Here is a 25025-nt window from a genome sequence, read left to right on the forward strand (position 1 = left end):
CCCAGAATCAAAGCGTCTCTGTAAATGCAGAAAACAAGAACCCGATACTCTAGAGCATATATTCTTTTCCTGTGATTTTGGCAGTCATGCCAGAAAACAATTATTTGAGGCCCTAAAATTGAATAGACAGATTTTTACACAACCAACTGTTCAGGACCTGCTGGCGGACAGCGATGACCAAATTACTTTAATAGCGGCTGAATTTTTAAATGCTGTCCATGAAGAGAGAATGGGCCATGATAAAGAGACTTAGTGGTTTTTTAATGGTAGGTGATGTTGCTGTGTTGTATTATATTATCTATGTACATCGATTTATTTCCTGGAGTTAAGAATAGGTTTGGGATAAATTGTGTTCGCTGAGCCCGTATTTTATACAGTCTGTAGATGATGTCTGTCTGTTAATGTGTGGTGTGCTATGCCTAATAAAGGATTTTGAATTTGAATTTGAATTTGATATCCGATCGAAATGGTCCAACACTGGACCTGAAGTCAGTCGAGGGGCCTCCAGTTCAGTCACTGTATCTAAATTGGCAGGGAGGTCACGGCAGAGCAACAGGACTTTCTCCGCAAAAAAGCTCGCGAATGCCTCACAGCTGTGGCTCCAATTTGTGCTTAAATTTGGTTGTCCTCCTAAGGACGTTATTGACCTAATTATTCTAAAGAGTTGTGCCGGGCGGGAGCTAGCGGATGCAATGGAAGCTGCAAAGTAAGATTTCTTAGCAGCTTTCATAGCCATCTCATAGGCTTTCATAAGTGTCCTATAAGATGTTCTTGAGGCTCTGTCACGAGTCCGTCGCCATACTCGCTCTAGCCGTCTGAGATCCCGCTTCATTTTCCAGAGCTCCTCAGTAAACCAAGGGGCCCGGTTTCGACGGGATCGCAGAGGGCGCTTAGGCGCGATCTCATCAATGGCTGCCAAGAGCCGGTTATTCCAGTCCTCAACAAGGTCATCTAATGAGGAGCAGGGTTCCGCTACAGGGTTAGGAGAGGGGCGGAGAAGCTGCTGCCCACTCTCCTCCTACTCTCTGCTGCCGAGTCAGGCCTGACCCCGCAGCGGAGCTTCTGCAGCCAGGCCACGGCCAAGGAAAGCAGACAGCAGCTTTGCCACCCACTCTCCCCCTGCTCTCCGCCTCCGGGTCAGGGGGAGGCAGTGCTGCTGCGCTGGACGTGCCTCACCACGGCCGAGGTAGGATGTTCTCCGCCGCTGGGCCAGAAGTGACCTAGCGGCAGAGCTGCTGCCACCAGACATGAGGTGTGCCTGCTCTCCTCTCCTGGGTCAGGCCTGACTCAGGGGCGGAGCTGCGCCAGGCACAAGCACCACAGCCAAAGCGCAGCTCCTTTGGCACAGAGCCAAGCTCAGATGAAGGAGCCTGCTGTGGGGATGCCTGTTTCTTCCCCTTCTCAAAATTGCACCTGGGGCCACAGTACCCCCCACGGTGTACCTCTGATAGTAGGTACCACTGTGGAAAAAAACAGTTTTCTAAATCAAATAGCATTAAAAGGCTATATAACTTGAAAATGAGTAGATTACCAGCTAAGCATTTGATGATGTTTGTTTGTTAAATGTTTATTTCTTGTCTTGCTTCCATCATGGAACCCAAGGTGGTGTGTATATGTTGTTCAAAAGCCCATCCAGGCACCGACCACACCAAGTCCTGCTTAGCTTCAGCAAGGTAGTGGTCTCATTTGCCTTGAGACCATGTTGTAGGGCCATTAGTTTTATCTAATGGTAATGCTCTGTGTTTCGTTATATTAGTGGTCTGCATGGTCCAGTCTGAATGGGGGCAATTCTAGAGCAAGAAATCCATCTTAACCATGGATTACTCAATGGCTTTTGATAAATTATTATCATTCAGCCTTAGTTATCCTTCAGTAAAATAGAAAAAATCCACTTCAGAAGTACCACTTACAATGTGCTTTATAAATGAATAATATTTATTTAGTCAGAATGTAAATTAGAAGGGTATTATCTGCTTTAAGATTTCCTATTTGCAACCAATGTTGCTTTCATCATCTGGGAACCAGTAAACTTAGACTGTTAGCCCTTCAGTGTCAGGGAACCACATCTCAATATAATTGCTACTTGCCCTGAGCTCTTTCGATAAAAAGAAGCTGTAAATCTAACTAGAGCTCTTCCCTGAACAGACCAATTGATTAAATTGGGAATTGCCTGAACTTTTAAAAATGCTATTCTGAATAAAGTTTCCTATATTATTTATGGGTTAATCAACCCATGCATGCATTATCATTTTGAGATTAAACAGCGTCTCCAGGAATATACAACTGACTCCTGAAAAATAAGTTGAGAAAGAATAAGAATGTTGTGTGTTAATGCTTGTATATACACAGTACTTCCCCTGCACACAAAATCAGTTAACACAACTAAGTTCTTATGTGTTGCAGCAACTTTATATCTTGCCTCTCTACCAGAGATATGTGAAACCTTCAAAAGAATGTTTTACTGTAGATAGTTTTGTTTTCTACTGCTGGTGGAGTTCCCTTAGTATTGAATAATACTTTTTTTTTTAACTAATAGTACTTCGTAACATTATCATTCATACACTCTCATATACTGTATTCTCAAAGTAGACAAAATAAACACTTTTATTTTTATTAGATTTTTGTTTTCAGGTAGGTTTTGTCAGTGGTAGTGGCATTGGTGTTAATTCTGGCCATCTATAACTCATGGAAATGTTTGGCAATGTTTCTATAGTTGAGTGCAACAAGAATTTAGATACAATAAAGCAATGCATTCTAGTTAAAAGAAAACAAAAAAGAGAGCCAGATTACAATTACATATTGCTTCAGATGTGTGGCATTATTCCGAACTAAAGACTTGCCTAAATCAAGTGTTCATCACCAGTCCCTGAAAAACCAGAAGAGAAGAGATTGCAACCTGGGAAAGAAAATTTACCCATCTAGATTAAATAAAAACCCTGGTAGGGAAAGGACTGAAATAGTTCCTGAAACATCTTAGTTATTTAGTGTTCACTTTTTTTGAGAGAGAAAGGAAGAGCTCTTTCTCTGTCAGTGGCCTCATTCACACGTAATGCTAAGCCAAGTTTAATGTTATGTTTGAACCCAAGTTTCTTGTCTCTTTCCCCCAGCCCCCCCCCCCAAATGATATAAGAACCAAACTTTGGTTAAAGTTTGTGGCTTCTTTGGACTAAGACAAACGAGAAGCCTGAGTTTGGACGTAACACTCAGCCAAACTGTGGTTTAGGTTTGGGTAGCGCAGGAGAAGGAGGAGAGAAGTGAAGTGACTGATTTTTTTAACTGGGCACTAGCATGCTCCTTGTTCACCTTGGAGTGGCATTATGTGAGGTCCAGGTTGTTGCTTCCTCAAAATCAGCCATTGCTTTGGCTTTTCTCCTTCCCAGGCTGATCCTGATCAGTCATGTGTATAATTTCACAGTGCTTCATAACCAGATTTGACTATATGCTGTTCATTTGTTATAAATATTTATTACCTACTGTTCACAAAAAAATCAAAGGTACAATAAAAATAAACATATAATTATATTTAAAATAAAGAATAAAACAGAAAAGTTAAAAGACCACAGCATCAGTTACAGAAGGGAAAACTCACATTCAGCCATCCCTAAAAGTGTTAAAAGGTGAGCCCTGCTTGTTGCCATTGAGGTGAAAACAAGCTGATTTAAAGCAAGGACAGTGATTCCTGGACTTGTCATGTTGGCCAGTCAGGAATGTGATGAAGTGACTGAAGGCAGAAAGAGAATTCAGAACAGTGCTTCCTCAACAAATATATACTTTGTCTCCTTTTGCAGTGGTTTCCCAAAAATTACCCCTATTTTAATCTCAGCCTAGTTCTGACCTCTGGCTGGCTGGCATCTGGACACTTCGGAATAGATTCCAGAATTAGAATTGCATAACTGATAAAGCAAGAAAAAACGTTTTCCCTAGTGCTCAATGTCTCTTCTGCACTTTTCATCTATTTTAGCAACATTGTTCATACCATAAATTTAGTTCTTTGGGGAAATGCAGGGAACATACCAGCTTCTTACGTTCTGGTTAACTGCTTAGATTTCACTCTTGTTTCTATTGTTAGTTTGCAAACTGTTCAAAATGCAGAGAAATTAGTAGTTTAGAACTGCTCACTTAATGATTTAACAAAGTCTGGAGCAGATCTCAGTGTTGTTGCCAAGGAAGAAACTGCTGCTTGTGACTGTTATTGGAACCTTGAAGTAGCTTTCCCATTTCCAGCTATTTGATTTCATTAATCTTATGATCTTTTCCATGTAAGTATAGATAAGATCCTAACATCCTAACTCACGTATTGTGGAATAATTTTAAAGGAGCACCCTGAAGATAAGATTATTCAGTGAAAATTGTCTTCACAGACTTTACTATAAATTAATCTCTTTGTAGATCTGTGACGAGCATGATCCCTGTAGATTAATTATTCAAATAACCTGTTGTATTCAGCCTGAATTATCATTTTGAGTTTTATCTCATTGATTCTTATCTAGTTTCATTTTTATTATGAGTTTAGCATTCAATTTTATTGGTCACTTTCAGTCTCTCTTGAGAGCTTCCTGTTTCTGGCATGTCTCAAAAATTTAATTACTATGCACACATTAATACCCACACCAGTTTACAATTAACTGTGAAAGTTGTGCTGCTCACACTTTCCTTCAGACCTTTTTGAACATATAATCAGACTATACTTGTGGAACTCCAGTTAATCTTCTGTAATACCTGATTATGCTTTGGAAAACCACACTTAAACAATGTTGTGTACCCCTTCATGCTAACTCCTTCAAGTCTAATGGTAGTGTGGATTTGTTCCTTATCTCTTGCTCTAAAGGTTACATGAGAATTTGATTAGGAAGCAACATACAGTGGTACCTCTAGTTACGAACTTAATTCGTTTCAGAGGTCCGTTCTTAACCTGAAACTGTTCTTAACTAGAAGCATGCTTTCGCTAATGGGACCTCTTGCTGCAACTGTGCCGCTGGCACACGATTTCCATTCTCATCCTGGGGCAAAGTTCTCAACTTGAAGTAACTCTTCCAGGTTAGCGGAGTTTGTAGCGTTTGTAACCTGAGGCATTTGTAACTCAAGGTACCACTGTATTAGTTCCACACCGCCACCAGTATACATTTGGCTTCTGGTCTTTTCCAGCCTAGTACTGTCTATTCTTTAAAAATGTTAAGAGTATTTATTTCTACTAATATGATGTTCCTCTTCCCCTTTGTACATAAGATGAACTAAAAAGTTAAGTACAATTGGTTCCAAATTTAGGGACCTATGTTTCTGTTGTTTGGCTCATTTATTAAAATCTCATGTTTGTGACTGTGTCAAGTCTGGGAAAGTTTGAATGACGTTTCTAGATTTCATGGTATCAAGTGTTTCTCTGACGTTTTTTTCCTGCTTCATTTATTTCCCTCTCACTTTGTAATCAAAGACCTGACAAACAATTGGGAACACAATAAAACTGCGGTTTATTTTTTAGTGATCACCTTTGAGCGCAACAATAAAAAGTGCATAAACTGATAATTGGCATACCTCCTTAAATGATGAGTTTTGAATGTAACTGTGTACTTTCAAGTTTTGTATTAAAACCGCAATATTAATTAAGGTTGTTTTTCAAATGTTTGCTTGTTGATCATGGTACTATAGCCTGAATAGGTAAGCTAATCATTTGGTGGGGCCACAATGTGTTAGATATTAGTTTTGGCATGTAGGGGGATTTTGGGTCTATTGCACATTCATTATTTGTATTTTATGAGGTTTAAATTCTACAATTATGAAATAAGTCATGTAGGTCTGAAATGTGCTGGCTGTTGGTGGGATAACTGAGAGACCATATTTTGCTATATTCGGGCAGGGTGCAAAGAGGGATTTGGACTTGTTTGCTTCTTCTGCTTTCCCTACTCAGTCACAGAGCTTCCTTCCCTTTGAAATTGCCCAAATCCTGAGCATCTTTCACAAAAATATTGTAAGATGTAATTCTTTGGGGCTGGATTTCAGTACTAGGGTTAAGCTTGCAGGAAGGTTAGAGTTTTAGTGTGTTGTAATAGGCTTTAAATTGCTACCTGCATGAAGCTTTGAAAGGGGTTGAGGTATAAATATAGGAAGTCAAGCTTGCAGCTAATCTTGGCAAAGATGTACTCTATTGTTGGAACTGAATTTATCTGAAAGGCCAAACACCATGTCCTGATTCAATTCAGGTTAAAGTATTTTAACTTAATGCAGCAATGGGGAACCTCCAGCCCACAGGCCAAATTCGCCTGGCAGGGGAACTAATTTGGCCTGTGAGTTTGTTTTCACCAAACCATGCCTACTTGCCCCACACCTGATAATCATCTGTGACACCAGGTGTGTGGGAGCCTTAATGTGCATGCCCAGTTGTTCCCTGGCAAGTAGGAGTTGCATTTGGCACCTTTTAAGTTTGGTGCCAAAGACAAGTCTATCTTAAGATCAAACCAAAGGAACGTTTTTTCCTTTGAAGTGACTGCTTGAACTCAGGCCAGGCTGCAAAGGAATGTGCTGCTGATCCTTTCCTTTGAAGTTGAGTCACTTGACAGTCAGGCGTTTGACAAAAAGGACACCCCTGTCCACCAGTTAAAGTGGCCCAGGGAGGAAAAGAGAGCTGAGGATCTGCCCCAACAACTGTTTCCCACTTTTGACTTAATGAAATAATGTCATCACAAGACTCAGTGGTTGTTGGGTGTTCCCCAACTGTAGCTCAGGAAAAGCTAGGCAAGAAATTTGTAAAGTATTTGGGAGGAATTCAACAACAAGCTCTTCCGGTTGTTCCCTCAGAGCAAGCATTTCATCTTGCCAGATGGGGCAAATGTGCTGTTCCAGGGCAGTGGGTTCTTTAAAACTCCCCAGAACCCACTTTGATGTACATTGTAGGGGGTGGGGGAGCACCACTGCACAAGTTTAAGTCCAGGCTGGGAGGAGGCAGGAGAACCCCCAGAAATGCTTGCCCTGCAGAACGATCAACATAGTGCAGTGTTGAATTCATCCCAAAAACATTTCAAGCCCTGAAAGCAATTGGATTTTAGAATGGCACATATCAAGAGATGCAGTAAACTCCTTCCTATGAAATGCATGCCATGATCAATTGGGTGGTGTGAAAGGCTTTTATCATAAACTGACCTAAGGCAGCATCATATGTCCAAATTATAAACGTGCTATCCTGTAAGATACTATAAGTCTGTGTCTTGCAGTAACAAGCTGGCATGGTTATTCTAGAATACAATGGTATATTTTATAGGACTACCTGAGTGTATATGCTTGGCATGTAGAACATCCCAGCTTCACTTCCCTGTATCTCCAGTTAATGAAAATAAGGTCAGATAGCAGGTCTGTGAAAGACCTTTGGAGAGCTGCTGCTTTATACCTTGCACAATATCCTGTTTGCTTAATATTGAGAGTCGGATATTTGCATAGGAAGGTGATATAGGAAGGATGACCTATGTTTTTCATAGGTGTTTTTTTCATGTTTTCTCCCTTAGAGAAAATGCAGAAGTGAGCTGAAGAATTAGTTACTATAATTATTATTCCTGTAGTGTTGTAATTTATTTTTTAGAATTGGTTTGTTTTTATTTATTTATTTTCCAACAGGAATGAATGTAAAATTTTCTCTTCTATTAATAAAAGAGGATTTGCTACAGCTAAGCTGCAACAAATGCTCAAGCTTAAGGTAATTTGATCAGAACTCTGCAGACAGGAGGAAGAAGAAAGTCGGGGAGAAGTCACCATGAACACTTAGCCACCTGTGAAATAGCCTGCATATAACATTGTCTCAGAATCTGAATGTTTCTCACCCTTAAAATTAAAATAAAAATAATTTCTCAATATATTTATATCCTGCCTTTCCTCTAAGGAGCTGAAGGTAGTATACCCGTGCTAGAATTAGGGTGGGGAGAGATGTTGCCTGTTCCCTTTGCACAAAATGATCTGTGTAAAGTAAAAAAACAAAACTCCAGCATTTCCAGCTGCCACCACCATCCTAGCACTGGGGTAGCGAAGGCTAGAAACACCATGTGTGCACTTTTGTCAGATGACTGTGTATCTGAGAAAGAGAGGAAAGAGAGCACAGTATATGCATGTGGATATACATTTGCTGCACCAACCACTGGAATGCATGTGGCCATGGAAGGCTGGCTGACCGTCAATGCAGCCCTCAGGTTGAAAAAGGTTAGCTACCCCTGTGCTGGAGAATGGGAAGATTTTTCAGGCAACCTAAATGTACACAGCCCTGGTCGCTTACAGCTTGTTCAGATTGGAAGAACACCTGGGGAAAGCATTCATATACGGTTTCTCACGTGCTTTTTTTTGGCACCATGAAATGCACAATAAATTCCCTGCTTTTAAACCCAGTTGAACATTGTTTACCACCACTGTCCTGCCTATGGGGTAAATTATGTGCCATGCCAATGTAGAAAGCCTCTAAATCCCAACAAGGACCCTGTTATAAAGGAGTTTTAAAAGGAGCAAATTTATTTGTGCAAAGGAAGAATAGTGAAACAAATCCTCCCCCCTTTATTTTGTGTTTATAAGAAGTGGGGTGATGGCGGAATCTATGAATAAGTTAAAGCAAGAAAGAGGGAAAGAAGACAGATAATGAGGCTTCACAGGAACACTTCCCTTTATTCCTTTTGAAATTCTAGTAGAATTTTTTGCTGTAGTGGAGGTACTACTCATTTACAAGATACTAATCAATCTTATTAAATGCAGTCAAATGAAACTAAATTCATATTGAGAAAGGTAGCGTTAAGAAGCTGTATCCGTATTTGTGGCTGTTGGCTTGTTTATGTTGAATCATAGTCCATCTGGAAGATTTTGGAGAGAGGTGCTGAATTTAGTAGGCAGCTTCCTGGGACAGGACAGACAGACAGATGCTCGGTTCAACAGATGCCCTTACTCCACAAATCATTGGCTAGGAGGCTATGTCCAAATTTAAAGGCATGCTAACCATCCTAAGCACCAGGGTGAGTCCTGGATTTACAGCACCCCAAGAAAGTGGCTCAGGTATCATAAGAAATTACAACTAGATTCAAGCCTTCAATATAATGTATATTCATTTTGTCCTTAGGAAGCATGGTTTGAATGAAGTGGATTTGAGTCTGAAATTAATCCTTAGAAAATCAATAAGATGTGACAAAGCCAACTTCAAACATAAAATGGATGGGTGCATTATTTGCCCAAAACAACTGAAACAGCACAGCCCCGAGAATGCTAATAGTTGCTCAGAATGTTTTATGAATATATGCTATAGAGCTATGTGCTCATTTATTCTCTAATATGTGTATGGCCCATGAGACGAATACTGCACAACAAATACAGCTAAAGCACTGCCATCTCTTGGTAGTTGGTTTTTGCTTTAAAAAAAAATCATAGTTTATTGCTGACCTGCCAACTGTTGAGTCACTCATTAAGCTGTCTCTGAGGGTGCTTTAGGAGGCACCACATGGTATCTCTTAAGAGCAGGGAAATAATCATTTAAGGAGATATTTTTAACTGACTAGCAAGCAGTTAGAAGGAAATTGACAAGGACTAGTTTTCAGGGGAACAGTCACACAATGTAACTTCCACTGGGAAATGTACTTGGCTTGTGACTAACTGAGTGTCTCATTGGTTCACTTTCTTGCCTGTTTCTCCCAGTAGCCCAATTGCACAAGCAATTCCTGAAACTAAAAATTGGAAAGCAAGTGAATCTAGAAGATAGACCCAACCTAGACAATAGGCTGTGTTCATTGCGGGGGTGGAGGGCAGATCAAAGAGGAAACGCAGCAGAAATCTTGAAGATCCTGCCATTGAATGACAGGAGATGGATGACTGTTTGGCAGCTAGTTCAGATAGAAATAGGAACTGAGCCAAACAGGATTCTGCTCCAAGCTACTGCTGATCTCTAGCAAATTGTTCCAACAGCCACTAATCTTATAATAGGCTAGCAAAAACTGTCATTTTACGGGGGGGAAATATTGACAGTCCTTTTTCTTAGCCGCGTATGTACAACAACTTATGAACTACACCTTTCAGCAATTTGCTTAACTGTCAAAATACAGAATACAGCAAAAATCCAGTTTGGTAAAGATATGGCCAAAGTTACAATGACAAAAGCAGAGGATGTACTTACAGCTGTCAGTTCATCCTCCCCTCTCAGCCAGGTGGGCCTCAGTAGAACAATATGCAAGACTATACGTCAACCATATATTGATGACGTAGCGATATATATTCATCTGGGCAGAAGTCCATAGCAGAATAAGTAAATGAAGAAAAGAACTGAAAATTTCTAGCCTTTGTAAAACAGAAAGTACTATTTTTGAAAAAGCTGAGTCATGGTGTCTTGTTCTTAAATATCTTGAGGTCACCATTACCTCTACTTGGCTTCATAGCTTCAGGGAAAGCCAAGAAACTATTACTCCACTTTTAGCTATCCTGAAGTGCACAGTGCATTTGAAATTTCTCCCTAGCTAGGAGAAAAGGAGAAATGACCAGTGCTTATTCTATTGCAAACATCACTTTGTTTTTCGAATCTATATCTTTCTCTTCACAGACTTCAGTGCCTGCCTTCAAATGTTGCTTTAAGTGGCAAGCGATAACAATGATTATTAGGAATAATCTGAGACAAACATTTCTAGTGACACTATGACTGCTGTGTCAAAAAGCACTAGTGCATGGAGGCACAGTGGACAAGAGAGAAAAAACTGTCCATGGCCTCAAACTCATCAGTGAAATAATTTAACCAGCTTATCACATAAAGCGCACATGGAGAATTGCTGATTGCTGTTCCATTTCCAACTTACTTGCCCCTTCATTTTCTCTTTTACTGACTATGTCACACTGTCCTCTGCCATCTATCACTGTTGTCTTCTTTCTTCCTTTGCCATCAGCTATTCTATCCATCAACTCCCTTATAGCTCCACGGGGTCTGATACTGAAATCTTAGGCACTTCTGCTACTAGATGGAAAGCATTTATTATGCCTGCATTTAGTGCCAGCAGGACTGCTAGTTCAGCTGCCATCATGGAATATGACTGCTAGTCAAACCTAGATGGACAGGAAGAAATGGGAAGGGTTCTCCCTCACTAGTGCAGGGGTAGGGAATCTGTGGTTCTTAGGATGATGATGTTGGGCGACAACTTGCATCATCCCTGGTTGTTGGCCATGCTGGCTGGGGCTGATCAGCATAGTAGACCAACATCAGGAGGGCCACAGTTTCACTATCCGTACACTAGTGAACAGTGACTGCTTAACTCTCATACACTCAGTTAAGTCATACTCAAGACCTTGACCCAAAGTTATATGGATTTTAAGATGACGACAAAGCAGGCACTACAGATTCGCTACAGATTGGTGAGCACTGCTGTGTGACTAAATGAACCCTCACCAGGTAAATTTCCTTACTTGAACATAATTCTTCTCAGTCATATATTTCACATTATAGCAGCAACACTAAGAGCTTATTATGCCATACAATACTGTTTTACTATGAAATCAATCTGGTTGAGAGTTCTGAAGTGCCTTACAAACTTTGTATAGTTTTGTGACCAGGAGTGTAGCAAGAGTGTACTATATAGTCTTACGAAGTATTGCAGTTATCGCTCCCTGTATTAGTAAAGTGAGTGTTGTACATGTAGAACAGGCTTCCTCAACCTCATCCCTCCAGATGTTTTGAGACTACAATTCCTATCATCCCTGACCACTGGTCCTGCTAGCTAGGGATCATAGGAGTTGCAGGCCAAAAACATCTGGAGGGCCATGGTTGAGGAAGCCTGATGTAGAATGTATTAAGCCACAATGGGGAAAAGGTAGAAGAGGGTAGGGATGTGGGGTTTGTGCTACTATCATGCTGCTGGTAATGTGGGAAAAGTAGGAAAGTTATCTTCAAATAAGAAGTTGTTGGTAACTTTTATGTGCATGCAAGTGAAATTCATTCAGTTTGGTGTTTTTTTTAAAACATGTGCAAACTGTTAGGGAACACAGTTGTTAAATTTAAGCATGCCAGCCTGTGAGTAGGTGTGTATATATGTTAGTTGGCCACTAACCTAAAGCATGAACCCAGATAAATGTTCTTGAGAAACCTGAGGTCTTCAATTGGAGGAAGATGTACAGCAATTAACAGTGCAGCAAACACTCAGTTTGCATATCTGAGTAAACTACAGTTATTGATGTACAGTGGTACCTCGGGTTACATATGCTTCAGGTTACATACGCTTCAGGTTACACACTCCACTAACCTAGAAAGAGTGCTTCAGGTTAAGAACTTTACTTCAGGATAAGAACAGAAATTGGGCTCCGTTGGTGCGGTGGCAGCAGGAGGCCCCATTAGCTAAAGTGGTCTTCAGGTTAAGAACAGTTTCAGGTTAAGAACGGACCTCCGGAATGAATTAAGTACTTAACCCGAGGTACCACTGTACTGTGATAATGTTCTTCTGGTCTGTATGTCTGTTTCCCACTAGCCTGCAGAGGAAATAAGCCATGATCTCTGACTTGGTGTTACAGTCAATTAGGGATTATGTATTCTTTTGCTCCCAAAAACTTAATTCAGTAAGACGAGACCCAGCCTTAGCTACAGATCATGCTTTGGGAACTTGAGAAAGCATGATCTCTGGTTGAGGCTTAACACTAAACTGAAAATTATGATTTGCTTCTTCCTCATGCTAGCAAGGAGGATAAACACAGATCATATAGGCATGATCACAGTAAATCCATTCAGTATGGTTTAGATGACATGTGAACAAGGGCAGTGAGTGTGTAGTACAGCAAATGCAAGACATGGAGGCAAGCCTTGGAAACAAGATCTGCTAGCTGCTGTTCCTTAACAGGAGCCAATTGCCCAGGAGAAACTGTTTGTTTATGAAATAGGTTTGCAGTATAATCATGGGGTGTGTTCATTTCATTCTGTCACACTTCAAACAATGCTTGTTTTCTGAATAAGTGCTGCTTTGCTCTTATAAATGCCTTTCTGCTATCATAACCCCATTAAAATTGGAGTGCATAACATAATCTCCATGGCAACTGATGCTATCAGTATACATAGGATTCTTCACTATCTAGTCAAAAGAAGAAAAGAATAGGCAAATATGCTGAGATTGTGTAAGTATTGTAGAGAACACCAGGGACTAGACAGCAGCTCAATTGACACTGAATGTCTCTTACTCTGCTGAGCAAAATAAAAGGCCAAAGAGCACTGATGAATATCTTTTGGCAGAAACATTTGAGAAGAGTCACTTGATATTCTAGTAGGGTTGCCTTTTGTTGGTGTGCAACATTATTGATGTGTCATTGTTGTTGCTATAATTTTATAGACAATAAATGTTTACCTAGCTCACTATGGTAGGTATAGTAGAAGATATATTGCAAAAGAGATTCCTAGAGGATCAGAGGGTGGATGGAAAGCAGTGGTAAGGGGGTTCATCAAGATACAGTGGGATATAAGCACTGCTGGATATCAGCTGTCACAATACTTATTACTGCAATATGCTATTTCCTTGAACACCTCTCCTTATTTCTGGCCAACAGTATTGTATTCTCTGCTGCCTCATTCTGCTGGTGTATTCTAACTTCTGCATTGTTGTGCAGTAGTGAACTGCATACATCACTAAAGTTCTGCATCCTACATGTATTATTATTATTATTATTATTATTATTATTATTATTATTAATACCTCACCCATCTGGCTGGGTTTCTCCAGCCACTCTGGATGGCTTACAGAATACAGTGGTACCTCGGGTTACATACGCTTCAGGTTACACACGCTTCAGGTTGCAGACTCCGCTAACCCAGAAATAGTGCTTCAAGTTAAGAACTTTGCTTCAGGATGAGAACAGAAATCGTGCTCCGGCGGTGCGGCAGCAGCAGGAGGCCCCATTAGCTGAAGTGGTGCTTCAGGTTAAGAACAGTTTCAGGTTAAGTACGGACCTCCGGAATGAATTAAGTACTTAACCCGAGGTACCACTGTATATAAAACATAATAAAGCATCAAACATCAAAAACTTCCCGATGCAAGTAGTACGTCACATGGTTAACTTATGGCTGGCCCCTGTGAGAAAGAGGATGCTTGACCATTAACCTGATCCACCTCTTTCCATCTTCTTACCCCAACGGCATCTTGCAGTCCCTTTCCCCATTCTAGAAAGACTGCTGTGTGGCTAACTTTTTATTCAGGTTGTTTAATGTTTATTGTCCTTGTTGAGATAATTGTTGAGATAATTTTAGTCTTTTGGCAACTTGCTGTTACCTGTTTGAAGCATTAATGTGTGTGTGTTTTTCCCTTTCAGAGAGTATTCAACGTCTTGTACCCAATGCCTGCTGACCAAAGGAGACACGTCAGCATAAATTCTGCTCGCTGGCTGCCTGAACCAGGCTTGGGATTGGCATATGGCACTAATAAGGGGGACCTGGTGATTTGCCGACCGGAGTAAGTGCTTGGTTTAGAGCCTGAGCGCCTTCTTACCCTTAGTTCATAGGAAATTTCTATCAGCATCCTCAATTATAACAAAACTTTCAGTGATTAATTTTCTCCCTGATAACTATTGTGGTGTTTGTTTCCTCCTTTAAAATTACCATAACTTCTTATTTCATCTTTAATCTTTGAAGTTCATGAAAAGCAGGAACCATTGAGCAAATATAATATACCTATCAGGTATAATATAGCGTTCCAAAACTCTTGTGTCAGCCTCCCTGTTTTTTCTTCCTTTTGCATTTGATAATACTGTACCCTTCTCTTACCCAGGTGACTCATAATATAGCTATGAAGTTAACTTTTCTTGTTTGTTTGTTAAGAGGCAGCAGCTTAGAAATGGTAAATGAGTAAGTTAACTGGAGGAATGTTCATTTAGGCTTCTATATTTTCTCACATCTTTGTCCCTGGGCTTAAATATGACTTCTAATAGTAAAGAAGCCCCAATATGTATGTAGTATTCAGTACAATGCAAATCACACGTCTGAAGTTCTCTAAATTTTGGGTCACCTTGTTACTCGTTATTTGGTTTGGCCTGTCTTAATTAAACACACTTTTTTATAGCACCTTTGAAAAGTTGACATTCATTTACCTGGAATCACAAATGTTGCTCATGTGTGGATGTCTGCTTTCTATGACCCAAACCAAACTTCATCCTAAACATGCAGCTGCTGTAGGAAACAGCTGTCATGTGTTTAATTACCCCCTGTGCCCTGTTATCAACAATCCTTACTTCCTCACCATCCATTCTCATCACTGGCTAGCAAGGGGAGCGTGGAATATTATGGTGTCAGATAATAGATAAATATGGTTCGATGTAACAAAGCTAAACGCATGTCTGCTGTATATCTAGCTTACTCTGTCATAATGTCTAACAGAAAAAAGTATGAGATTGCACAGGAAGTTGATTTCTTCCAATAGCCTAAATATACAAAAGAAGTAGGAGTATAGCATCTAGATCAAGGGAAGTAATAGTGCCACTGTATTCTGCTCTGGTCAGACCTCACCTGGAGTACTGTGTCCAGTTCTGGGCACCACAGTTCAAGAAGGACACTGACAAACTGGAACGTGTCCAGAGGAGGGCAACCAAAATGGTCAAAGGCCTGAAAATGATGCCTTATGAGGAACGGCTAAGGGAGCTGGGCATGTTTAGCCTGGAGAAGAGGAGGTTAAGGGGTGATATGATAGCCATGTTCAAATATATAAAAGGATGTCATATAGAGGAGGGAGAAAGGTTGTTTTCTGCTGCTCCAGAGAAGCGGACACGGAGCAATGGATCCAAACTACAAGAAAGAAGATTCCACCTAAACATTAGGAAGAACTTCCTGACAGTAAGAGCTGTTTGACAGTGGAATTTGCTGCCAAGGAGTGTGGTGGAGTCTCCTACTTTGGAGGTCTTTAAGCAGAGGCTTGACAACCATATGTCAGGAGTACTCTGATGGTGTTTCCTGCTTGGCAGGAGGTTGGACTCGATGGCCCTTGTGGTCTATTCCAACTCTATGATTCTATGATTCTAAGTACTATGGGGGTGGGAGGGGGAGGGAGAAAGGAAAGGAATCGAGTGTGATTAAAAGAACTTCATTAATCCATTTGTATCTTGGCCAGGATACATTGTGGCATCAAAGTTAGTTTGTTTATAGCTATGTGGGCTACTTGGTGGTTATATTGATTTAGAATTACATTATTTTTTAACCAGGGGCTCCAGGTTAGCATACAGAAGTATGAATAAGATTCACACAACATAAAGATACAATTTAAAACTAGCAACAAAATACAAGATTAAAAACCCCAAAAGCTTAAAAATGGAATAAAAGGATGCAGTTCCTCAGAACCATCAATAATCTAAAATGCATGGGCAAATAGCAGCGAAAAATTTGTAATGTTGGTGGCAGGGTGCCTCCTTAGTTCATTCCAAAGTTGGGCTGCTACCACAGAAAATGCCCTCTCGTTTGTGGAAGTAGCTAATATACAGCTAATAACAAGGGTTGGTGTACCCCAAATTAATGCCCAAGGCTCTCATCCTTTTCATCAACCCAAACCCTTGCCTATCCTGTGCACCAGGTCCCTCTTTCATTTTTATCTGTAAGATGTTTTGTGAACAGGAGACTACCGTAAGTAAAAATGGTTCTCTAATTATACTTAGATATGTTCCCCGAAGGGCAGTAAGGAAATATATCCAATTATCATGAAGTGACTCCAAAGAGAGAAGTAACCATTATTTATTTCAAGTTTGTAAAGTTTTCAGCCAAAGATTGGATTTCCCCCATGCGTTGACTAAGCTGAAAAGAATAATCCTAGCTTATGGGCTGGTGTCAGTGCTCTAAACATTATATTAATATGCATGATATAGAATACAGAATTATCATAAGCACAAATGTAAAAAATGTAATTTAAAATACAATTATACTATGATCCTGAGATTGCTTTTCTGTGCCACTTCATTTCTTCACAACCACACATCATTGTGTGAGGGCAGCTTATTTTTCACCTAGTTTTGGGTATATAGCCCCAATGTATCTATCTGTCATGTGTATCTGGTGGCTAACACCATTTACCTGCCAGCCTTTTCAGTCATTAGAGACCCTGATGCATTGTTTACCTTTTAAGTGTAATCATTCTTGGCCAAGGTGACTGTTGAAGGCTAGATGGAGGTTCTGTAGTGGTCTCATTCTTAGCTGAGATAGGTTAGCCATCCGACCCAACAAATTGCTTAGAGATCCCATAGAGTGAATCCTTATTTTCAAAGTTACCATGGCAATAGAAGGTTGGACCAAGCATTAGTATGTTTGTCTTTGCTGACAGAACACAAAATGGGATAATTTTGTGGCATACTTACTTTTATTAAAGTGGACACAGGCATTTAACAGAAGGAACTTTTGCCTTTGCATTCCTGTGGTATCTTTCCTACATGTTTATGGATTTAGGATCAGCTTATTTAATAGCCGCAAGCTTCTTGTACAGTGTGTATGTGAATTATTTTGCTTGCTGCTTTCTGTACCCCTGGGATATGTTAAAGCATTGACTAATGTGATGCTCCTTGCTTGTAGCTAGACAGCTCAGATATTTTCAATGTAGAAGTAAATGGGCAACTTAGCAGTCCAGTCTGCTTGTCATGTTGAATATAAAACCCTGGAGTCTTTGTGGATCTTAAATCATTTCAGTGTGCTGAAGAGCATTCACATACAATAGTTACATATTGAGCAGCTTTCTCTGAGTATGCCAAGGACTTTTCTGAGTATATTTGGCACTTGGTAGCTTATAGTAATAATATTAACATATCACTACTTTCATATCTAAGGGACGCGAGTGGCGCTGTGGGTTAAACCACAGAGCCTAGGACTTGCTGTTGCTGATCAGAAGGTCGGCGGTTCGAATCCCCGTGACATGGTGAACTCCAGTTGCTCGGTCCCTGTTCCTGCCAACCTAGCAGTTCGAAAGCACATCAAAGTGCAAGTAGATAAATAGGTACCGCCCCAGCGGGAAGGTAAACGGCGTTTCCGTGCGCTGCTCTGGTTTGCCAGAAGCTGCTTAGTCATGCTGGCCACATGACCCAGAAGCTATACGCCAGCTCCATCGGCCAATAAAGTGAGATGAGCGCCGCAGCCCCAGAGTCAGCCACGACTGGACCTAATGGTTAGGGGTCCCTTTACCTTTTTTTACTTTCATATCCATATATCCAAATAAATAAACAAAACAAACATATAAATCTTTCTGGTTATTCATTCTCCTTTTAGATGTTAATGGATCTATTTTTCTCTTATTTGGTTACTTTTTTTAAAAGATCCAGGAGACTGCCAGTTGACAAATTCTGTCTGCCATTTCCTTATGGAGTTATTATTCATACGTGGTTCTGAATATCACTCCAGTTTTATATATATAATGACAGAATCAATAGGTAAATCCAATGCATTTCATTTACCAGCTTTATTAATACCCCTTTGTGTTGTGTACTTACTATCAAATACAAGTTTGGTTTATTTGATTACCTCCTTTTGATGATAACTCTTGTCATTAAAATTCTTCCCTTTATTGTGCAAGATGCTCTAGCTTTTTTGTTTTTGCTAAATAAAGCCACCTGAGTCATTTTTCCTTTTCTTCACCAATGAATGGACGTTCTTATTAACTCACCTTTTCCCTAACGTATTTAGAATATTCTTATTTCACCTTGGCAAGCTGAAGTCCTTCTATGTAGTTCTTTCTTTTCTTTTCTCAGTAGCTCTTTTGTTACTGCTGTCAGAAAGTGGCACGTTCCTGCAGTCTGGGTTTCTCAAGCTGTCCAAATCCCAGCCTCCCAGGATTTCTCCCCTGATGGTACAGATAAACTGTGTTAGTTTATTCAAAGGACACATCTGGAGCATATATTGACCGTTTTTTACAGGCATCTATCCCAAGATACTATGAAGTCACACAAAACAGCTTTCAAAACTCTTTTTTCTTAGGTGATAAAATGTGTAATGCCTATTCACTTGTGGCAAATTCACAATAATTTCTAAAAAACTCAAACCCTCTTTAGGTTTGTTTTTTTTAAAGTAAACATGTGAGTGGCAGGTGGGGGGGTAGCAGGGATGAATGCATTAATGCTTTCCTCATTACTATTTCATCACCCTCCAAGAGTTGGAGGGTGAACTTCTGAAGCTGGGAGCCTCTATGTGGACAGGAGAGTTACAGCATGGTAACGGGGGGACAGAGCTAGCCCCCTTTCCCCCCTTTCCCCCTTTACAACAAGATGGATGCCTGGAGAGGGCTTTAATGACTCACATTTTTAATATTCTAAATTGTGAGCAGCTGAACGTTGGTGTTGTAATGTTGTTCACTGAATACCTAGAAAACTTTTTTTTAAAGATGACATTAGAGCAAGGGTGAGGAACTTTTGGCCCTGTGAGTGTTGCAGGACTACAGCTCCTGCCATCCCCGACCATTGTTGTCCAGTTGCTGGGAGTTGTAGCTCAACAATTATCTGGAGGGTCGCCACTTATCCACCCCTGCATTAGAGGATATAACCTATGCAAATAGGCCCTTGGCAGAAACAAAATAGACTGGAAAGAAAATGCCAAAGTTAATACAATAGCATCTTAGTCATACATTAGTAAACAGGTGAGGGAAAAGATTCAATTCACCAAAAATCAGGTGGTAATGTATGCTTTAAATAAGGAATAGTAAGCAAAAAGGCATGAACATTTGAAAACAGAATTAGAAATAAGATGTAAATGCTAACAGAGGGCCAGAAGACCAAGAAAGTGAATATACAAAAATAAACGATGAAATTGAAGCAAGAGATGGAGGATGGATACATATAAAAGAAAATGACATCTGCTTGAATATCTCTTCCCAAAATGACATATTTGCGACTGATAAGTACAGTGGTACCTCGCAAGACGAACGCCTCGCAAGACGGAAAACCCGCTAGACGAAAGGGTTTTTCGTTTTGGAGGCGCTTCGCAAGACGAATTTCCCTATGGGCTTGCTTCGCAAGACGACAGCCCATAGGGAAATATCCGGGACAGCGGGGAAGCGCAGCGCGTCTTCCCCACTGTCCTCGGACCTCCTCCGAAGCCGGGCGGTGGGGCGGGAACGCCTCCTCCCGCCACCGCCGGGCTTCGGAACGATGCTCCGAAGCCGGGCGGCGGGGAGGGAACACCTGCCCCCGCCGCCCGGCTTCGGAGCATCGTTCCGAAGCCGGGCGGTGGGGAGGGAACACCTTCTGAAGGCGGGCGGGGGGCGAAAGTCTTTGTTCCCCCCTGCCTGCCTTCCCGGGAGAGCGGAGAAACACAGCGCGTTTCTCCGCTGTCCCGGACGGCTTTTGAAGGCAGGCGGGGGGGAGCAAAGACTTTCGCCCCCCGCCCGCCTTCAGAAGAGGTCCAGGACCTCTTCTGAAGGCGAGCGGGGGCGAAAGTCTTTGCTCCCCCCTGCCTGCCTGTCCCGGAGGGCTTTTGAAGGCAGGCGGGGGGGAGCAAAGACTTTCGCCCCCCGCCCGCCTTCAGAAGAGGTCCAGGACCTCTTCTGAAGGCTGGCGGGGGGCGAAAGTCTTTGTCCCCCCTGCCTGCCTTCCCAGGGGCTTTTAAATCGCCCCGGACAGCGGAGAAGTCCTCCGCTGTCCCGGGGCGATTTTAAAATGCCGCCCGCCAGCATTTTAAGATCGCCCGGACAGCGGAGAAGTCCTCCGCTGTCCCGGGGTTTTTTTAAATGCTGGGCGTGGGAAGAAAAGCCCTTGTTCCCCCCCCCCAGCCTTCAGAAGAGGTCTGAAGGCGGTTTCCCTAGGAACGCATTAATTGATTTTCAATGCATTCCTATGGGAAACCGTGCATCGCAAGACGAAAAACTCGCAAGACGAAGAGACTTGCGGAACGAATTAATTTCGTCTTGCGAGGCACCACTGCAGTTGGATCAGCCTTTGCTTTCTGCACCACATGAATAGACCCCTCTTTCAATGGAGCATTAAGAACCTCGGTCATTCAGAGTCTCCCCTGCTCCCAACCTCAGCCAGTCTAATGAGCCAGAATGAGCAAGGATCAAGTATGCAAGTGGTCACTTTTACCTCTCAGGCTGCAAAAGGTTACCAAAATAAATCCATATGAACATGTCAGTCGGAGACAGTTTGAACACCCAAAAGCAATTCTGTAATTAATGTGGAGTCTGTCTGAGCGAATGAAATTGTTTTATCCACAAGGAGCTTTGCATATTGGTCACAACAAGCAGTTTAGGATGTTACTATTTCCCTCCGAGGGTCAGATTGTAACAGGCCTTTTGCCTTTTGGAGTAGCTCCTCTGGAAGGCACTGTGCAGACGAAATGGTGGCAGAAAAGTAAACTCTTGTCTGCCATCACCACTGTGGAAATAGGACTCAAATGCACTCTAATCCATATGTGAGTGGCTTATGCAATAGCTATAAACACATAGTTTATGATGCTACTAACCAATCAGTATATTTGGTGGGTTCTCCATTTCTCTCTGACTGTTCCTTACTTGCAGCTTTTGAGGGAAATTTTAATGCAAAGAGTTAGGTTCTGCATGTTTCTCTATAAAGACACATAAGAACACTAAATAAAAATAACAAGGAAAGAGTAAATAGCCCTACTTTCCCATAGTTTTAATGTCTGTTGCTTTTTGCCATATCCTCCTCTACTCCCAAAAAATGTCATCCCTGAATTTGGAGGCGTAATTGGAAGATAGCACATGCTGATTTGTAATGTAATTTTAGAAGGTGGGGTAACACAACTGGAATAGCCTGGTAATGAGAGGAGAGCTGTAGTTCTACAACGTGGCTGAGTGGTGAAGAGGAATAAGGGACAAGGCAGTTTCTCCGTTTGCTCAATTGAGTAGGAGACAGAATGGCAAGAGAAACAGCCCCCTAACTGGAAATGAACGTAATGTGACTGGTGACATGACTCAAATCTTAGTTACCAATTGGGACGATTGGTAACAAGGGAGGGATTTTTCCTATACTATCTCTTTCTGTTATAGAGAATGTGTATATGTGTGTGTGAAGACATCTAAGGTTCAAATTACAGCTTACTTCAAAGATCTTGCTACTACTTGTATATAATCATGGTAATAGCTTGGGAGCTGTAAGCTGTGTGCATTATTCTCTTGAGGTATAGGGTTACTCTTACAGTTTGTAATGTTATTGACTTTGCTTTGTGCAAATAATTTTCTTCTATTTTGAGCTAGTTTTTGTTTTGTTTTTGTTTTGTTTTTTTTTTAAGAAAAAGGGTTTTGAAGTTGTTAGCCTTAAGTGTTAAGGTTGGGTTGATCATTCTTGGGACTTAAAATCGGCTCAACACTACCTAACCTTAAAGAGTACATTGAAGTTTAAGATGCTGTTAAGAGCATAACACAATTTAAAATATGCTGTAAAGCTTTAGAGCAGTTCAAGAACCTTAAAGATTTTAAGTAGCTCTCTGCTCTGACTGGACCTAAATAGCTTAAGCTATTGCAAGGGATCAAAACAATGTAAGCAGTGGTAGCATTGTTATCATCTTAAGTAGCTGAAGTTCTAGGCTATCAGCATGGTTTAAATGGTTTGTTCAGTTTGTAGATTCTGATTTTTAATCTCTCCAGTAAACTAACAAGCTCCATGTTTTGTAGAACATCTATGCAATAAACTTGGACTGTGGAGTTTACAGTCAAATAATGCAACACTCTTTTTCTAGCCCGGAATGAGACCATTTATATTTTTATTTACACATAGACACACAGACTCCCCCTGGGCAAGCTTAAGGCTTGCATCACCAATTCAACTGGCTTCAGTAAAAGGACTTGCTTATTTTTCACATTTTATTCTGTTGGGTCAATTCAGTGCCTATCGGTATCAAACTTTTCATGGCATCATTTAAAAACATGTTTGTTTGTGAGTTACCTTGAGCGTCTGAAAAACGTGAGAAAGAAATACATATTGCCAACCTCATTTTGCAGGTTTTGAGGAGAAGCTGGGATTAGATTCCAGCAGCATGACCAGCTCCAGTGCTGTAGACGTTTTCATTGTGGTGTGAAAATTGCAGGCACTTACTGGATAGTGCCCATAGAGAGAGTCTTGCATACAATGCCCTGAGTAGTTTTGAAATAGTTCTCTTAAGTCTATGGAAAACAAGAATATGTGCACTTACGCTAGTTCTTTAAAGATTACTACCTGGGCAACTTTGGGAGGAAGAGTGGGATATAAATGTGTGTGCGTGCGTGCATGCGTGTGTGCGCCTGTGTGTGTTACACAGTTGTGTCTCCTTTCAGCAGTGACTTGCTGTTGAAGAAAATGTTAATTCTTCAGAGTGAAATTGACTAGAGTAGAAGCTACTTGAAGTTGAATTCTGCCACTTCATCACTGTGCATGGGGACTGGAAATGATTGCAATTAGGAATTAACAGACACTCTTCAAACAGCAAGAAGAAGCAGAAAAAGTTGTTGCTGGAAGTCCAGTATCTTCATAAAGTATGTGTGTGCAGGGGGGAATCACTTCCACTGTGTATAGATTACAATCTGAGAAGCAGCCGTGGTCCCTACTACCAATTATTACTGTGATCCAGAGGAGACATCTCCCATTCATAATATAGCATATCTCAGAGGATTCTTGGAGGTGAATGGTTTTTTTTAAAAAAAGAAAAGAAAAGATGTGCCTTCACTATCAACTGTTTGGGCTTCTGGAGACTGAAGCAATGCAAAGCAAACTCTAGAGGGTCAGTTTAATAAATGTTAAATATGGCATTGAACATAAAATCAGGAAGTTTAGCATTCAAGTCCAGCAAGTTTTTAGACCTCATGGCTGCTGAGAAAAGGTTAAAGTCATACGGGAGGGTTTTTTTAATTAAAAAAAATATATCAAACGTGTGGATAGCGTTTCTAGCAGGCAAGAGGTCATACCTGCCCCATCATTATAAGTCTCACCTCTTTACTATGTTTCCTGGGCCCTGCTCACCCACTGTAGAACACCTTTTGCCCCTTAGATGCCAGTGCACAGTCTCTAGTTACTGGGTAAATTTACTGGGTAAATGAATAAATGGATGCATATCTTTTTGGTTTATAGATTGGATTTCTGATCATGAAGGCACATTTTTTAGTATACTTCCAGAAACGCCTACAGCCATTCCATTTGTTGCTACTGCTGCTATTGTTCTGTGAATGGTTTTGAACTGTCCTCCCAAATCTCTCTCTCTCTCTCTCTCTCTCTCTCTCTCTCTCGCTTTGCTTGAATATAGGGCATCCTTACTGCCTTGGCAGGGGATTCTCACAAAAATGTTGTTTTGACACGGCTAAATTTTCTATTCTTAAGCCTTGTTTGGTAAATTTGATCCAAGCAGTAGCTGGTGTACAAGGGCTGTTAGGAGAAGATACAGTATGCTGCTATTAAGGCAGTAAAATGTCAGTGGTCACCTATGCCTGTTGTGCTGGTCTTGATTTAAAAAACAGCATGAGTTTGAACAGAATCCACTTGCTAATCCTATTTGTTTCGTTAGCATGCCTGTTTGTGCAGTCACTTACTGCTCAGCCAATTATCTTAACAGTACTGGCGTCTTTCCTAAAACAAACACCAAAACTGCAGGATATGGGCATCTTGTTTCCTTTGCCTAGTGTTTCTGTACACATGCACATTAGAAGGGAATGACTTATTTGGATGAGTGAAACAAGTCCACATTCTGCACATGATGGGTCTTAAGTGGAAGCTTTTGCATTAAGAATCCATTATCTTCTTCTACCTTGAAGCCCATTCACCACCTCAGCTCTTCAGACAGGCACAGCAATGGCATTTCTTAGCTTCACCCAGAATGAAGACTGTATCTTCATATGGCAATTCCAGGAATCTGCCTTGTGACGTTAGGTCTGTATGGTATCCAGTTTGCTCTAGGTTTGCCTTTATTCTGAAACCCTGAAGCCTGCTTCAGTAGAGGCTAAATGTTCAGTTCACAAAGAGGCAGAATTGCAGCTGTACATTTGTTTCCTGTAGATCTTGCCTCATGTTTAAATCTCCAGTTGTCCCTGATTTTAATATATATATATATATGTGTGTGTGTGTGTGTGTGTGTGTGTGTGTGTGTGTGCGCCCCCCCCCCTCTCTCTCTCTGAGAGATATGAGCAGCAGTAAGCATCTAC

The 25025-nt window shown here is 41.0% G+C and overlaps 1 protein-coding gene across 3 annotated transcripts in view; it reads left to right on the forward strand.

Annotated features, from left to right (window-relative positions):
• AMBRA1 (autophagy and beclin 1 regulator 1) overlaps positions 1 to 25025 on the forward strand; it is a 153874-nt gene that overhangs the window by 107762 nt on the left and 21087 nt on the right. For all 3 annotated transcript variants that reach the window (XM_083462388.1, XM_083462390.1, XM_083462389.1), the window contains one exon: positions 14266 to 14405. In XM_083462388.1, the coding sequence (XP_083318514.1) occupies positions 14266 to 14405 (140 nt within the window). The remainder of the gene's footprint in view (positions 1 to 14265; positions 14406 to 25025) is intronic.

This window comes from Podarcis liolepis (assembly GCF_965112155.1).
Source record: "Podarcis liolepis genome assembly, chromosome: 1".
In the NCBI taxonomy this organism is placed as follows: Eukaryota; Metazoa; Chordata; class Lepidosauria; order Squamata; family Lacertidae; genus Podarcis; species Podarcis liolepis.